The following is a 16,449-nucleotide window of genomic DNA, read 5'->3' as shown; positions in this document are numbered from 1 at the left end:
AGGGACGCTATTGTGTTTGTGATTGTGGGCTGGGAGTAGGGATGAGATTTGATCTGGCCTTTGTAGTGCCTTTAAAATGTCACTGTGCTTTTGTTCACATAACCAATAAAGGATCAGAAAACAGGAAGGGAAATATGACTTCATATTACAGATTAACGTTAAAGTTGAAGATGTTATTCTTTAACGAAGTAGCGTCCGTCTGAGGTGTGCTTGCTATTGAAACATCAGCAGACAGCTTAATCCAATGATCTGTCTCTTTCTCATGTCTCTTGTTATTTTCTCTCTTTGGGTTCCTGTCTGTGTTGAATAGAAAAGAGGAGAGAAACAAAGATGACTGACTGTGTACTCTGCCATCATTTAAAACATACATAAAAACATGAACAAGCTTGTAGATCAGGCTCCGTTAATCTGCTCTACAGGGGAAGCACGGCAGACAAAAAGCTCAACACAACAGTGTATTATATACAGTATATGCCTACGTGTACATATAACCATGCACATACTGGTCATTGAACCATACACTAAGATAACTAGAGTAAAGAAATCTCATTAAACAGACTGTAAAGAAAATGGCTAAGACTTTATTTTGTTTCTAATTATTTCCTTGATATGTAGCTTTAATTTCATTTGGGATGTTTTCTGTAAAAGTCTGTAATTTATTGTAATTTATCAGTTACATAAAATGGAGAAAGTGGTCAGTGGCACATTTTAAAATTCTAGCTAACCTAGAAAGAGTGTTACTCAGTGATCTGGTTACCTGAACCTGAAAATATGTCTTCCTGTGTGGTTATAAATAGCAGATAAGTTTAGAGCATTGTGACTCCTTCAGTTATTACTGTAAGACTCACTACTCTTACTTACCCTAAGCTCTTTCTAGGAATTTACACATTTTATTGATTATTGCTCATAATTGCTGGTAACATTTCTTATCGCTTCTGCAATATGTACCAAGGTCTCCAAATCTATTTTTGATTATATACAAATGAATGATCTTGTCTCAGCCTCAACAGGAAATTAAAAGCTGATGATTCCGTTTGTTTCCATTGCAATTTATTTCTTGTTTTAGATGTGAGTGCATCTTGTACTGTTGTAAGCAGAAGATTGACACAATTAGACGGCTAAAAAGTTTTGAGAGTTAACATGTTTGTGTTGATAGCAGGCTCAGAGCTCGGCAGGCCTATTATTTCAAAGGTTTTAAACACTACTTGTTCAACACAAATGTTAAGTTATAGCCTCAGTCTCTCATTCATTGTCATTATTCAAATTCCGTGTGAGACATTTCTGTCTGTCTTGTTTGCCCAAATGTCTGTTAAAATACCCCCTTGTCTCTTTGTTTGTACTCCTGATTCATCAGACTTCTGGTCTCTTTATGACTTGTCCGACTGGAACTCTGCTATGGGGTCTTAACAAACTTGACTAACTGCTCTGTAAACAGATGGTACCTTCATTACAAAGCCCTCATGAGAATCACCTGATGCTGGAGTCTGTAGTATTTCCGACTATTTAGACTAAGGCACCATTTTCTCAGGGTCATGATCTTAAATTAAACAGTTAACGGAAGATGTGGACTACAGCAAACAGACAGACAGACATCATCTGTCAGTAAATGATTTTCTCTTACAGCTCATCAATCTCACTTTAGTAGTCTCCTGTGTATTTTCTTTGCAGTGAGTAAGAGAGTTGTCTCTGGTGTGTGTTTGATGAAAGACCTGCAGTAGAGACATTACTTCACACCTAACCTCAATGACAACAGGTGTGTCCACCCACATAATATCTGTGGGAAGGCGTCACGTGTTATCAGCACCAACAGCACTCTGTTTTCTTTAGATTTCATGTTCTCTCCATTTTTTAATCACTGTAGGCACTACCCCAAAACTAAACTCAATTATGTGTTTAAAAAAAAAAAAAGACTGCATGATAATCAAACAACAAAGCAATAGAGTGGTTTTGTTGTTTTGTAGAAATCTGTATTTATCAGTGTAATACCACTCTTTTAAATATGGACAGTTGTATGTGTCAGCCTTTTATTCATGAAGCTCTGGCCAACGACTAAAAGTCAGTCAGTTTGACGTGTTACAAACTGAATAAAATGTCTTGAGAATTTCAGGTGAAGGATATTGTGCAATTCTCATCAAAAACAGTTGGTTTGTACAAACAGATTTAATCATTTAATGTCACAGTGTTTTGATTTTGTGTTGTCTTTAGTCCCTCATGTTGTGAGACAAAGATGAACATTTGCAAAACACCCTGAAGTTTGTTAATCCAGCAGCGTGACTGGGTCGTGTTATGGAGAAATTGCTGAAGTCAAGGGTCAATGGTGAGGTCAGGAGGGAAGAAAGTGTTCAGGAGCCTCTGATGTCTTATGCTGTATTACTTATTGACGCTTGGCCAAGGGGAATTACAGACACTCTCATAGTTCATCAGAAGTGCCTGAGTCGGTCTCACATTCTGCCGAACTCATCCTGGTGGATAGACGTTAAACCCAAAGATAACACCCCAAATACTACACACCCAGAATTAGTCAAAGAGAATGTTTTTATTCATGGAGGTGTTATTGTCAGCATATTCTAGTCTGGAGACACAGATGTCTGTTTACGCAGATTAGAACGTCAATGGCAGCTATCTGTTATGTCTAGGAAGGCAACAATAGTTCTCTTTGACCCTGGCCACCACGGTGTTGAGATAGACTGGCACCTACTGTTCTCAATCAAAGCCAAACAACTAATACTGCCGAGGAACTCAAGGTCCACATGTGACCTCGTGTAACCTAAGGATAGAAAATTCCATAACAGGTCAGATTAAGACAGTTAACATTGAGATAAATGTTTTCACTCTCACATTTGTTGCTATAGGAGCTGAGGCGTCACAGGCGTTTGCGCTGTTTTGCATTGTTCATAAAACAGTCATTACAACCCAGACCTCTTGGATGTGTGTGAAATAATATACGTATGTCTCGCTGTCTGTCTTACTGCAAAGTTATCTCACGAAGCTCTCACCAACGACTAAAAGTCAGTCTCAGATTTACTCTCGTCTGGCGGCCTCTTGCTCGATCACTTTCTCATTTTCTCTCTTAGCTTTCTCCGTCACCTTCGGTCTTTTCGCCTGCGTCATTAGATCTATAGGAGATACGTTACATTGTCTGCCTGCCCAGCTCCTGTTCTGGCACTACACCGGGCGGCTCAGCTTCCTGTCAGCCATTCCCAACCCCCTGCGACCTGGACCTGAAAACATCCTCTTCCCAGTCATATAAGACACCTGTGGTACATACACTAACAATGCAAGGCAGCCTGGCTAACAAACTGAGCTAACAGCAACTAATAGTTTCCAGCAGCTTACTTTACTGTCCATTAGGAAACTCTATGAGTTAAAGCACAGGAGCTGGAGGACGTCAGACTTAAAACCAGAAAACATTTTACTCTCAGTAAAATCTGATGTAGATTCATCATCATATGCGAAACAGTTGGTAGTGTGTGACTTAATGCTGCAATGTGTTTTTTCATACATACAAACTGATACTTCTAAAAATCCCAAAGATGACTGTGAAAATGTAAACTAAATTATGATGTTCATAAGAAAAAAGAAGCAGACATGTCATGGATTAAAGAAACTTTATTTTAGGTACAAACACATAAGGGGCAAATACAGATAAATGATATTCTTGTAAAAGTATGTGTTACATCCACTAAAGTAAACTTTAACACACTAACAAATAAATATCTTGTTTAACCACTCAGGACTTTATTAGTAAAACTGTATGAAGATGGTTAGTCAGTTGCTCTCACACAACACACACACACAGTCTCTATTCAAAATAAGTATAGGCATGCATAGCTACAGCAGTAATGGACATATGTTTGTCACATTTTCTCCAAAACAAACAATTAATTAAAGTATAACTGATCAGGTCAACTGTAGGAAAACATTTCTCTGAAAACATAAAACATTCGTCATCGAACAATGCTCCCAAAATGAAAACAATATTTTCTCTTTAAGAATAAACGATGCCTCAAATGAAGCTCCACAGCTCATGTGAAATAATCCGATACTAATCTTTTAATTTCTCTTCCTGTCTCTGCAAATCTCTGTGTCACTTCCTGCCACTTTCTATTTTCATTTTTTTATTTTCACTTCCTCTTTTTATTTCTTGGTCTCCTCGATCTGCTCCACCTCGCTGGATTCATCCACCACTTTGCCGTTAACCATCGTCTGGGTCACCACCTTCACAATTTTCCTGGTCCGAACGTCAGGCTCTTCTGCACAGACAGAGATGAGAAAAAGATGAGATTAAATGAAATGGGATGAGAAGGGATGAGATGAGAGATGAGAAAAATGGAAAGAGATCAAGACAAGACAAGAAAAGATGAGTTTAAATGAGATCCTTTGAGATTTACACTGGTGAGATAGTAAGCTGCGATGAAAAGAGATGATATAAGGTGAGATGGAAGAGAATGGTTTGATGGCATGAGATTAAATAAGAAGAGAGGTGAAAGAAGAAGAAGAAGATGTGAGATGAGATGAGGTGGTGTGGTGGAAATGATATGAGAGGAGAGAAGGAAAAAGCAGAAAATAAAATCAGATGAGTAATTTTATTCTCATATTCCTCTTTAATTTGTGCTGAATCATGTACAAAGCCATAATTATAATAATATCTGTTGACTGATGTGTATGTTACTGCTCTGATGTAGTTCGACGTGTTACAAACTGAATAAAATGCCCTGAGAGCTTCAGGTGAAGGATGTCGTGCAACTCTCATCAAAAACACTTAGATTTGTACAAACAGCTTTAACCATTCAGTGTCACAGTGTGTTGTCTTTAGTCTCTAATGTTGTGAGACAAAGATGAACATTTGCAAACCACCTTGAAGTTTGTTAATCCAGCAGCGTGACTCGGTCGGATTAAGACAGTTACAACATTGGGATAAATGTTTTTAACGCTCACATTTGTTGCTATAGCAGCTGAGGCGTCACGGGCGTTTGCGTTTTGCATTGTTCATAAAACAATCATTAGTCCCAGACCTCTTGGGTGTGTGTGAAATAATATACGTATGTCTCAAATTCACATTTGAATCCATATAAGGCTCAGCTGTTATCCAGCAGATGCTAAGTAAACATTTGCAACCAGTTTGCTCAACTTATCGCCTTCATCATTACAACTTTAGTCATTCTTTAACTCACTGATGTGTTGGTCAGGGTGTGATGCATTCAAGATGAATGAATAACCAGTGCTTCACTCTTCACTCTTCACTCGCAAATGCTATTATACAACACTGTGGTTGGATGTCATTCAGTTTGTCTGACATTCAAGCAGAGAGACTTTATTTTCTTTTATCCAAACCCAAGTACTCACTTTTTGGTGGAGGAGGAACTTCCTTGACTCTGAGGGGCAGAAAGGAAACTTGTTGTTACTATCAGCTTTGAATTAACTTCAAAATAAGAGGCACACGTGACTTTTAACAGGAGGGGAACAGCTAACCTGGATACGTCCACAACTAACAAAGTCACCAGCATCTCTAGAGATCAATATATCGCATTTGTTTATCTGTATCAAATCAATGTGAAAAATGAGAAGCTGTAGTTTTATAGGAATTTGTTTCATTTGAATAGAACCAACCTAGCTCTTTCCCCCTGGATCAAGCTAAATTAAAAGACTGCTGCCTGTAGTGGACAGATATGAGTCTATCTGATCTACATCCAGTTTGGATGACAAAAGATGTCTTGAGGAATGTTATACAAATTTAAACCTCCTTTTTTTATACTAATAGCTGACATTCAGGGACACAGTGCCTACAAACAGAGTATGACGGGATAGGGTTTGTGCTGTACTTTCCACATTGGTTGGCATATTATTTACATTGTATTGATTGTTTGACCTTGGTGGCAGAGTGCTAGGATTAGTGATTCAATGCAGAAGAAAACCTTAACCCCAACCCTCATCCTGTGCACAGCTGCAATAAGTATAAGACCAGGTACACTTGAGGTTTTAGACCTGTATGATCTTCTGACTGCTCATATCTCTTCCCCCATGGGACGAGATATAGCTTTTGCAGCATTGGCTAAAACTACGAAAATAAAACTCGCAATAAACTTTATTTTTCTTTGACGATTCAACTTTTTTTCCTGGCGTTTCTTCATTAGACTGCTTAAAACTCACGTTTCCTCTCCCTCCAGCAGGCGCCTGTAGGTGGCGATCTCCATTTCCAGGTTTTGCTTGATGCGGAGGAGCTGCTCATAGTCGGTCTTGGTGCGCTGCATGTCCAGCCTGAGCTGAGAGAGGTCATCCTCGAGCTGGCTCAAGTTGGACTGCAGCCGATCCATCTCGCCAGAGTATTTCTGACCCGTCTCACCCATGTTACCTTCCAGCGCACCTATCTGTGGAAAGGAAGGGGAAATAATAGGAGAGTTTTATCCACATACTTTGGTCTAATATTACTATTGTGTGCTTTTTCCCATAATTTTATCAGTTTATCAGTTAAAGGACATGAATAATCGTTGTCTAATTCAGGAAATGTCACACAATTATTCACAATTCTGTGATGCCAAACATTTACCCATCATCACAGTGTCTGTACTGACTGTGCTGTAATCAGTGTGCAGTAATGCGATGCTTCAGGTTGGCTGGTATTAAAAGCTCTGGCTTTTCAACCTGCCCACATTTCCTCAGAAGATGTTGGCCAGCAGAAAACAAAACCTCAATGTCTCCTGATTTTGAAATGACTTCCCAAACCATTATCAACAAATACCTGTGAACTGACAAGGCCTTGGCATCCAAAACAAACATCACTGCCTAGACAGGATTACCCTCCTAACCACCGAAACTCACTCCCATACAGTTTTGCAACTGGATCCAGAATGTATTTGCATGACTTGTCAGCGTGGGAAAACATGATTACTGTCAACACAGCATTAGAGAAAAACAAAATGATTTTTCCATGACCTTTTCCTGACAGTAGCAACGAAATGCACAAGTAAAAAAAAATAAAAAGATCTACCTGTGACTGAACCTTAACCTCTGTCTGTAAGGTAACATAATACTGTTACTCATTGTGGCTTTGTCGAAAGATAATACTCATAATCATATTTTAAAATCATAGTTGTGGTGTTTGCACAGTTGTATGTACATTGGGTTTGTTTGCACAGCTCCAGATTCAGTAACTAAGTCCCTCCTGGCAAGACAAGAATATTCTAATCAACACTAATCCGTTTAATTCCCAAAATATATAAAACTGATGTGTTTGCTTTGTATGCATGGGAACACTTCTTTAATCTTACTGTATGCAGAATAAAATCCTTCTCTTATGCCCGTAGGTGCAATCATTTTGCTCTACTACTACTCACACAGGTGTTGCAGCTCACCTGTTTGTGCAGACTATCCAGCTCCACCTCCAGGGTCTGCAGGAAGCGCTGCCTCTCGGTCAGCTCGCTCTGAGCTCCTCTCAGAGCCTCGTTGCTCTCCTTCACCTCGCTCTGCACGGTCTCCAGCTAGACAGGACACAAAAGAATCGCACCAACATGAAATACATGTGGCTGAATTTGACGATTGTGCATTTCCACTCACTTATCTGCTAATTCTTCTCAGAAAATATTTATTTTAAATTTGTTTTGGCCTGGATCACACTGTCAGGTGTAATATTTCAAGCAAAAATTGTGAAATATTCACTTGTTCGAGCTTCACATACGGGAGGACTTGTTGCTTTTCTTAAATGTCTTTTTTGGACATATACATCATGAAAATATAATGATCATTAGTTGCAGTAATATTTCAATGATTGACTGAAAGAAATGGCAGTTCTCCCCACACCTTCTTGCGGTACCACTGCTCTGCTTGGTCCTTGTTCTTCTTGACAATCCCCTCATACTGGGTACGCAGGTCATTCAGAATGGTACCCAGGTCCGGCCCGCTGATACCAGAGTCCACCTCCACTTGGACCTCATCTCTGGCAATACGAGACTTCATCTGCTCCATTTCCTGCAGGGTGACGAAGATACTTATAGTTTCATTGTGTCATCTTGAAATAAACTTAGTGGTATCATCTGTGTAAACAAACTTGTGCGTGCGTGCGACATATGGAGCCATGATTAGTTTTGTGAATCTTACACCGCAGGGTGGCAGAGAGGATGTGAGGGCATCTTCATAATTTAGATGTTCTCCATCAATAGTTGATGGGGGCAGAGCTCATCTTACGCCTGGCTTTTCAACTCTCTCACACACACAAGTTATACTCCTGCTGTCTATCCATGCGTGCTCGCTGGACCTCTTTCACTCTCGTTTCTCTGTGCCGTTGTGTTGTGTTGTTATGGCGCTTTGTTTTAATGCGATTTCATCTGGTTTTAACGTTCTTGACATATATTCATACACAACTCCTAAGGGATCATTTCCCAGTCTTTGTTGGACAAAACAGTTGTTTTTTTTTGCACGGTATCGTTGCTCAGGAGGTGGAAGCATGAGAGAATACAGTGTTATCTAGTTTCCAAGCTAACCCCCAGAGATAGTACTTTGCTATTTTAATGGGGAAAAGTCTATATTTTCAACATAAAGGACTGACATAGATGCCACAGAAGACATCAGACAAAAAGGCCAGTTCTTAGCAAAAAGTTTAAAAGAGCAATTCACCAAGCAAGAAGTCAAGTACGACAAACAAGCAAAGGTAAGACAAGTATACATAGGTAACATGCAAACCCATATAATAGATGTGCATGTATTGCAGGATTCATAAAAATCATGTTAAAATAATCTATTCTCAATATCTGCAGTAGGTCATAGTTTGGGTACAAAATTGTGGCCTTGAAACCTGGACGACCCGACACCAAATCTAACTTTTAGCACTGTGTTATTGTCATTGGCCTCAATTGGATCCACACAGCCCTTATTCTCATCTTGTTTCAGTAAACAAGAGGTCAATCCTTCCTTTGGTGAGAGGGGGTAAGTTTATCTAGTTTCTTATTCTCCCCAAAGGACAGCAGTCCGGATGCCTTGCATCAGCTGATTGGACAGAAAGAGCAGGTTTGGGAAACCAGATCTACCTGCTCCTTTTGTGTGTAGTAACCAGAGGACCACCTCTGTGTCCCTTACCCCCTCCCTACATGTTTTTTTTTCTTCCTGTCACTTTAGCCTGTTAAAAAAAGACCTCTTGAGTCCACCAAATTGGGTCAGTCTGATATCAAACAACTTGTTGTTTGTGAAGGGAGGTTGGAGCCCATGAGAGAGGGCCAAAATGTAAACGAGAAGAAGCAAATGTCAAGTAATGGAGAAGGCAAAGTAAATGTGACAAAAGTGTTAAAAGGCCTGCATACCAAGGCGAAGAAAAGAAAAAGGCTACAAAAAAATGAGTGCACACAGACAAGAGTTTACAAACAGACTTACCTCCTCATGGTTTTTCTTTAGGAAGTAAAGTTCTTCTTTCAGGCTGTCCAGATCTCCCCTCAGAGAGGCGATGATCTGCTCATGGTCAGTCTTGGCCTTTTTCAGAGCAACACAGTCTCGCTCCACAGACTGACACATCACCAGCTCAGTCTCCCACCTAGTAAAGTCCAGAAAAATAATAGAGAAATGCAAAAAATTAAAAAATTAAAAATCTTATTAGACTCCTTTTAGTTGTAATAGAAAAAGCCTAATAAAGTTACATACACATTTAAAAGCTCATATATGTCTGCAGATGGAAAGCAAACATTTGTCTTGCTCTAGGTCTCACAGCTCTGAACAAATACTCAAAAATCAAATATGCACTCAAATCAAAGTGATATATTTTCAACAGTTAGGCCTTCAGTCAATCCAAAATGAAACTAAAGTGTGCCAAATTTTTCATGCTGGCCACTGCTGCACGGTGCAGATGCAGCAAATGCTTAAATGAAGACATGGATTCAATTCTAAAGGGCTCAATAGGTCATATTACATGTTCATACTGTAATCATTAATCACTCACTTGATTCTGAAGTCATCAGCAGCCAGTTTAGCATTATCAATCTCCAACATGAGACGAGCATTTTCCAAGGTCTTCTTCCTCACCTGACAAATATTAATGTAGGGAAAGAGTCTTATAATGAAGTCGCACTGAAATCTACACACATGCTTCTACATTTGACATGTTTATAGTGAGTACTTGTATATTAAAGTTATAACTGGTTATAAAAGACACACAGAATTTGAATCCTTGTCAAATCAGGTAACGCATTGCAGCTTCATTAAACTGTAACTTTTTTCTTTGGTTAAAATAGGCTTCATAATCATTAACTTCACTCGGGCTTCGTGTGGTACAAGTTAACTCAAAGATCAAGTGTGAGTCAAATTTTCATCTACTGATGTCACTCCAAATAAGACGTGACATGTCGACATTTGCATGAATGTTTTGTCTATGTAAAGTAACCAAAGTCCTCACAACCTTGAGCTTTGCTTATTGCTTATTGCAAACTGGAACTTGTGCATGTCTACCTCTTGCTCAACAGCATGAGCTTGGGCCATCATGGAGTCGAGGTCATGACCTTTGGGAATGCGGTCGAGCATCAGCTGCTTAATCTTCATCTCCAGGTCTGCGTTGGAGCGCTCCAGTGAACGCACCTGGAGGAAGACAAAGAAAAAAGAAAAGGAGGCAGTTTAATGATCAAAGTGTTTCAGCTTGCTGCTAATGGTATCCATCTCCATTTGGCGCCGTGCGGTCAAGGAAATCCTTGACTGCACGGTGCCAAATGGAGATAAACCCCATCACCCGTTTGGCTGCTGACCAATAGCTTAACAGAGGGGCACTGTTTTATGTGTCAGACCTTGTCCAGGTAGTTGGCCAGACGGTTGTTGAGACTCTGCATGGCTTCCTTGTCGTTGGTGCTGTTGCCGTGCAGTCCATTAAGTTGCAGGCTCATTGGCCCGTTGAGATCCTGACTGATAGATGGTGAACGGCTCAGCGGGCTGGCTGCGGCGAAAGAGACCGATGCACGGGAGCGAGCGCGGCCCGTGTCCATCAGAGAACGACTGGAAAAGGAGGGCTGGCGGCTCATGGAGTAACTCCTCATTGATATGCTGGACATTATGAGTGGCTGTAAGGGCGGAAAATGAAGTGTTGGTGAAGACAAAATGGAGGCGAGACATGAAGAGAGAAACAGAACTGGAGTGTGTTACATCTATTACAGCTCCTAAGAGTTAATCTCTCTGAAGAGAGAGTGGATGGATATTCAAATTACAGATGTCAAAAGGAAAATATATAACCTCAAATGCCTGACTGTTTGACCTATTGCAGTCATTTAGAGCTAGTGTTACATGGCATCTGGCTGCAGAAAAGCTCTTAAGCAAACGTGTTTTATTCCAGCATTTGGCCCGACAAGTAGGGCCTTATATTCAAGACCACTGGACACCCACTGAAAGTGATGAAAGGAACCTTTAAATGAGTGTCTGTACGGCTGGTTAGAGGCTTTTCAAACTAACCGCCTGCATCGAAGAGATGACTGACTATATGTGCAGAGCCACTTCAGTCTGTCCGTCTAGGCTCTGTTCAAATATGACTTCAACTCAAGTCAGTATAAAATCAAAATGTAAATGAGTACAGCTCAACCTGGGTGGAAGAAGAGCCTCTCACCAGGATGGAGAATGCTGTCATATAGTCTTATTACTATGATAATAAGACGGGTTTTATGTTCAAGGAGAGACTAATAGAGGAAAAGCTGAGGAGATGAAAAGTGGCACCAAAAAATAAAAGCCTTCCTAAAAATGTGGCTGAATAAAGTATGTTTCTATGTATATCCAGTGTATATGCAAAGAATATTGTTGTTTTTAATTGTTAATAATTAAAACAGGTGTTCACAGTACTTCCTGGATTTCGAGGATGACTCGGTGCATGGACATGAAACCTACAGGACAGTCTATCTTTGTCTTCGCATGTGCATGTGTGTGTGTGTGTGTGTGTGTGTGAGAGAGAGAGAGAAAGAAAGAAAGAGAGAGGTTTCGCGCAAGCCTGCTTTTGTGCGTTTCTGTAGATTAGCAGCCAAGGGAACCTCTCAGTCTACCTGTCACTTGATCCTTGCAACACTGTTCCCACAACACTACAAAGGACCCAGCAGGAGACAGACAGTCCTTGTTCAGATGAAAGATAGAGCTTGGGAAAATGATCGGGAAAATATTCCGAGTGAATTCCAGTGACACAAGGAGACACTTTGTTCAGCAAGGAAACGGGCTTTCATTGTTTTTGTAATCATTTTGCGATGACAACTTTGAATGAGATCGAATAAGAAAATATTATCATCATTTGCTCAAGAAAAGTTTTTCCAATTATGAATATCATTTATATCAGTGCATTTTTTATAATCTCAATTATTAAACTTAATAAAATAACAAAGCGGAATCATTGGAAATTATTTAAATCATCAGTTTTAATCTAACTAATCGCCTCACAATGACAATTTCTTTAAAAATATCATAAAATATCACTCACCAGTGTTTTCTTGAGATAGAAGCGGAGAGGGATCCAGAGGAATAAAGCAGTCTCTGTGCTGCTGATGCTACAGGTGTGCTTATATGCAGGTGTGCAGGGAGTGGGTGGAGCAAGCTCTGAACAGGAGGTGTGTTTACTGTACCTGAAGCTCTTGAGAAAAGGTAGATGTGTTAGAAAAATTGCTGTTTTTCCTGTCGAATGACTCAGAAGGTCATTGTAACCTCTATCTTGCGAAAAGGTTTCTGTCTCAATTTCTTGAGAAATGCGTGTTGGCTCAGTGGTTCTGGTAAGTGTTTGGATATGAATCCTCTGTAAGCCATTTATCAAAGGTGAAAGCTTTTGGCTCGTAAGTACGTGTGGAGTTTTGGTAATAAACCTTTAAGATACCTTTTCATTCACTATGCCTAGTATGAAGGAGCAACACGATTTCTTGCAGTGATGTCCACTTTGTATCTGTTTCATGGGAAGGTGTACAGAATGAAGGTGTGTACTACAGTGACATTTTTAATTGATAATATATACACTGAAAATATATAATATCTGTAGAACCTTTTTCTAACCTTCACAGTTTGTTGTGATGTCTAAAATACTTACAAGTCCCCTTCAGAATATAATAAGCAAGGTTTAATTGAGAAATTCAGAATCTACAGTATGAACATACAAGTATTGCTGATGATAATATTTCAACTGCTTGACACGAAATGTCTCCTAGTCCATATTTGTTTGCACACTTGTGTAAGTTGCTTATTTGGGCTACGATTGGCCTTAAACTAGCTCTAATGTCACAAAATCACATACATTGACGCCTGAAAGTCAGATTTAAGGTGAACAACATTCCCTCTTCAGCGGACAAATGTAAAAACAGCCTCCTTATGTCAAACAACACATTCATCACGGTGACTTTAAACATTGGGGGCTGAGCATAAACAGAAGACTGACATATTATAACCTCATAAAGTTGATTTTAGCAAACAACTTCCTATTTGCGCATCCAGCAGAGTAACATTATCATTCATGTGGAGTCATGTTTCTGGCCACCTGATGAATGCAAGTACAGTATTTACTCTCGTTCAACATTTACAGTGCTTTTTTACTGACAGCTGCTGGTTGCAAACAAGATAAACAACGCTAAAATGGAGAGGAGAGCTGTAGATTGGGTGGGAGAGACCCCTTTGACATTACATGTATACATTTAAATTGTTAATATAAACTATAGATGATTGCAGCTATACATTTTTTTAATTGTTAATATAAACTATAGATGATTGCAGCTATAAATACTAAAAAAGCTTTGAAAACTGATCACAAAGTCCTCTCATGTCTCTGTGCTATTAAATATCTCATTATCATTAATATCCCTTTACTGATTGTATCTGGGTGGGTGGGTGGAGCCCTGCCTGCATTTCTCTGGAGCCCTCCTGTCCTGCAGTCAGTCATCTCGCTGTTACCTGACCCTCCTTCTACCTGGTCAGAGATAAAATATTTAACAAGTCAGTCGGTGAAAGAAAAGCTGCTTTGAAACAAACATGGTATAAAGGCTTGATTCAAACAGGTCAGGATGGCAAATATATCATTACCTCCAGCACTTTAGTCGAAATTGTTTATATGCAGACACAAAATATATTAAAGCTTAAATCGTGCACCATGAAATGCTCCAAAAAATGTGTCGTGGTTAAGAGCTACAGGAACTGTTAAATACGCATATTCTCACGCTTATGTGGGAAGGACTGATAACAGACTTCCTCATATTCATATTTGCTATAATTCTTGTGAGCCATGCAAAGTCTTACAGAAACATAAAGGGACATGTCACATTAAAAATATGTGGTTCAAACCATGTTTCCCAAATATTATCATATTCAAATTCAGTTGAGATCATTTTTTCTTTGTGTCTTTCAGAATTGCAAATATCTCTATTTGCATTTAGTTGTATATGAACAAATAAAGTGAATAGGTGAGTCATTATGAGTTTGTCAGTTTGTAGTTCTCTGAAATGTTACAGATGACCATTTTGTATTTAGGGTTCGTGCAATGATCATATTCAATCAAAATAATGGTACCACCTGATACCTAACCCTTGTGTGGTACTGATGAAGGTTTGTTTACCAGAACACATCAGCCTAACAAGTAAAAAATGAAGCAAGTATTCAGAAATATTTTGTACATTCTGACTGCTGCTGTCATCTCGTATTCAGAAATATTTTGTACATTCTGACTGCTGCTGTCATCTCTTACAATTTATAATAAATAACAATATTTATAAAGATTTAAAGATACAGGAATAAAATCAAAAGTGTGCAAAATACTGAACATAATAATATGTCAAGCATAACATATAAAACTTACTGATAAGCTGATCAATAGAAATTAGTTTTGAGAAATGATGAAAATATAAACATTTATAGGAAGATTATGATCTTGTGTAGTTTCCTAAACATTGATGTAAATGGAAAACAGAGCAAAGTTGAACTGGGACGTCAACATTTGTATTTGATTATTGCAGATGTATCCAACCTTCATTGGTTTCAAAATGTTGTGAACACTCCTGGGGCAAATTCCCATCAGACCACACATCACTCTCAGTCATTGAAGTCAAGTGTTACAGCTGTAATCTATCTCCACTATGTGGTGAAGGCCGGTAAACACAAGTGAAGCGCACAACAAAGAAGATACCAAGACTTTCCAAAAGAGGGCAGCAATAAGCTGTACTCACATAGTGCCTGCTTTAGTGTTGTCCATGTTTTAAAGGGACTTCTTCATGTTTTTAAGTGGTTGGCAAATTAAAACGTAGTTGGAAATAGATTTTGGTTTGGGTAAGAATTATAAATAAATAAATAAATAAAAGACATTCTTTTATATCATTAATCTGTGATATAGTATTTAAATTACCGCTTTAAATAGTTTTAAAGTTGGAAAATCATCATTAATCGGCTTATTTTAGCACTTCATTGAAGCTAAATTATGTTTACACTGAAACCCAGAGCTTCAGATGTCGTGTGCATCATTTTATATACATTTCCTCTAAATCCACCATCAACTCCTGACATGTTTGGTATCTTTGGAAACTCAACCAACTGTACAGAAAGTTCTAAAAAAGAGACATCTTAACTTAACTTAACATCAAACAAGAAGTGTGTTAGCACTTTGTGGCAGAAATTCCACAAAATATGAGATGCACATCTCTGCATGAGACCAATTATGATCGAACTGAACCTTAATCAACCTTTCCTCTTACTTTCACTTTCTCTCTCCTCTCCTTCGGGTTGGTGTGGATCATAGTTTGGTTGTTAAAAAAATAAACAGGTGATTAGACTAGCAGGATGTCAGGATACTACTCATGACCCCACTTGACCCCTCATGACCCCTGTCACAAGTGATCATGTGACCATACCAGCAAAATGTGCACACCAGCACTGAAGAGGACTAACACTGCGGTACTAAAGACATCCAGGGCAGGTTGTCACTTTCATAATAATACAAGATATTAAACCACACAGACAGAACATCTTATTTGGATGATGAAAAATGTGTGAAAATTAAATTTAGGACACGACCACAGCGTAAAAACACAAAATAATTTTGTGGTTGTGGGTTTTTAAATGATTGATTTTGGATCGGAAAACTGTTATGTAAGTTAATGAGACAACACTTCTGTGGAAACTGTAATTAAATCAACTAAAGTCCCGAAAAAAAAGACTTCTGTGCAACAAAGGACTCACTTGCCTTCATGTTGGCTGTCTGACAGACAGAAACAAACACAGACACGCAGAGACGCTGGCAAACAGACACACAGACTGAGCCAAGGATGAGCGAGCAGACACCACAGCTTTTTCACTGTGTGTTTAGTCTTCATGAGCAGCATGACCAGCCTGATCAGGATGGTTTTGGGTGAAAACAGGTGTTAGCCTGCAGAAAGAAACAAACAAATAAAGGTTGTGTTCATAGTTTGAGCATAAAGTGGAATCACAGATTTGGGGACCTGATCCGAGCGCTGTAAGTAAGACAGCAGAAACATAGCGTGGCTGTCCTGTGAACGA

The 16,449-nt window shown here is 39.1% G+C and overlaps 1 protein-coding gene across 1 annotated transcript; it reads right to left on the bottom strand.

The window, feature by feature from the left end:
• Nucleotides 1–3,591: 3,591 nt before the first annotated feature.
• si:ch211-243g18.2 (keratin, type I cytoskeletal 18) lies at nucleotides 3,592–15,707 on the bottom strand. The gene is made up of 11 exons (XM_010736670.3): nucleotides 15,648–15,707; nucleotides 12,413–12,562; nucleotides 10,755–11,024; nucleotides 10,426–10,551; nucleotides 9,920–10,002; nucleotides 9,361–9,517; nucleotides 7,798–7,965; nucleotides 7,353–7,478; nucleotides 6,151–6,368; nucleotides 5,347–5,375; nucleotides 3,592–4,253 (listed from the first exon to the last, which is right to left on the bottom strand). The coding sequence occupies exons 1-11, from the start codon at nucleotides 15,687–15,689 to the stop codon at nucleotides 4,138–4,140; spliced, it is 1,485 nt and encodes a 494-aa protein (XP_010734972.2). The 5' UTR covers nucleotides 15,690–15,707; the 3' UTR covers nucleotides 3,592–4,137.
• Between the last annotated feature and the right edge of the window lie 742 nt (nucleotides 15,708–16,449).

Source organism: Larimichthys crocea, chromosome IX, assembly GCF_000972845.2.
Source record: "Larimichthys crocea isolate SSNF chromosome IX, L_crocea_2.0, whole genome shotgun sequence".
Taxonomy (NCBI): domain Eukaryota; kingdom Metazoa; phylum Chordata; class Actinopteri; family Sciaenidae; genus Larimichthys; species Larimichthys crocea.
This window is presented reverse-complemented; position numbering and strand designations above follow the sequence as displayed.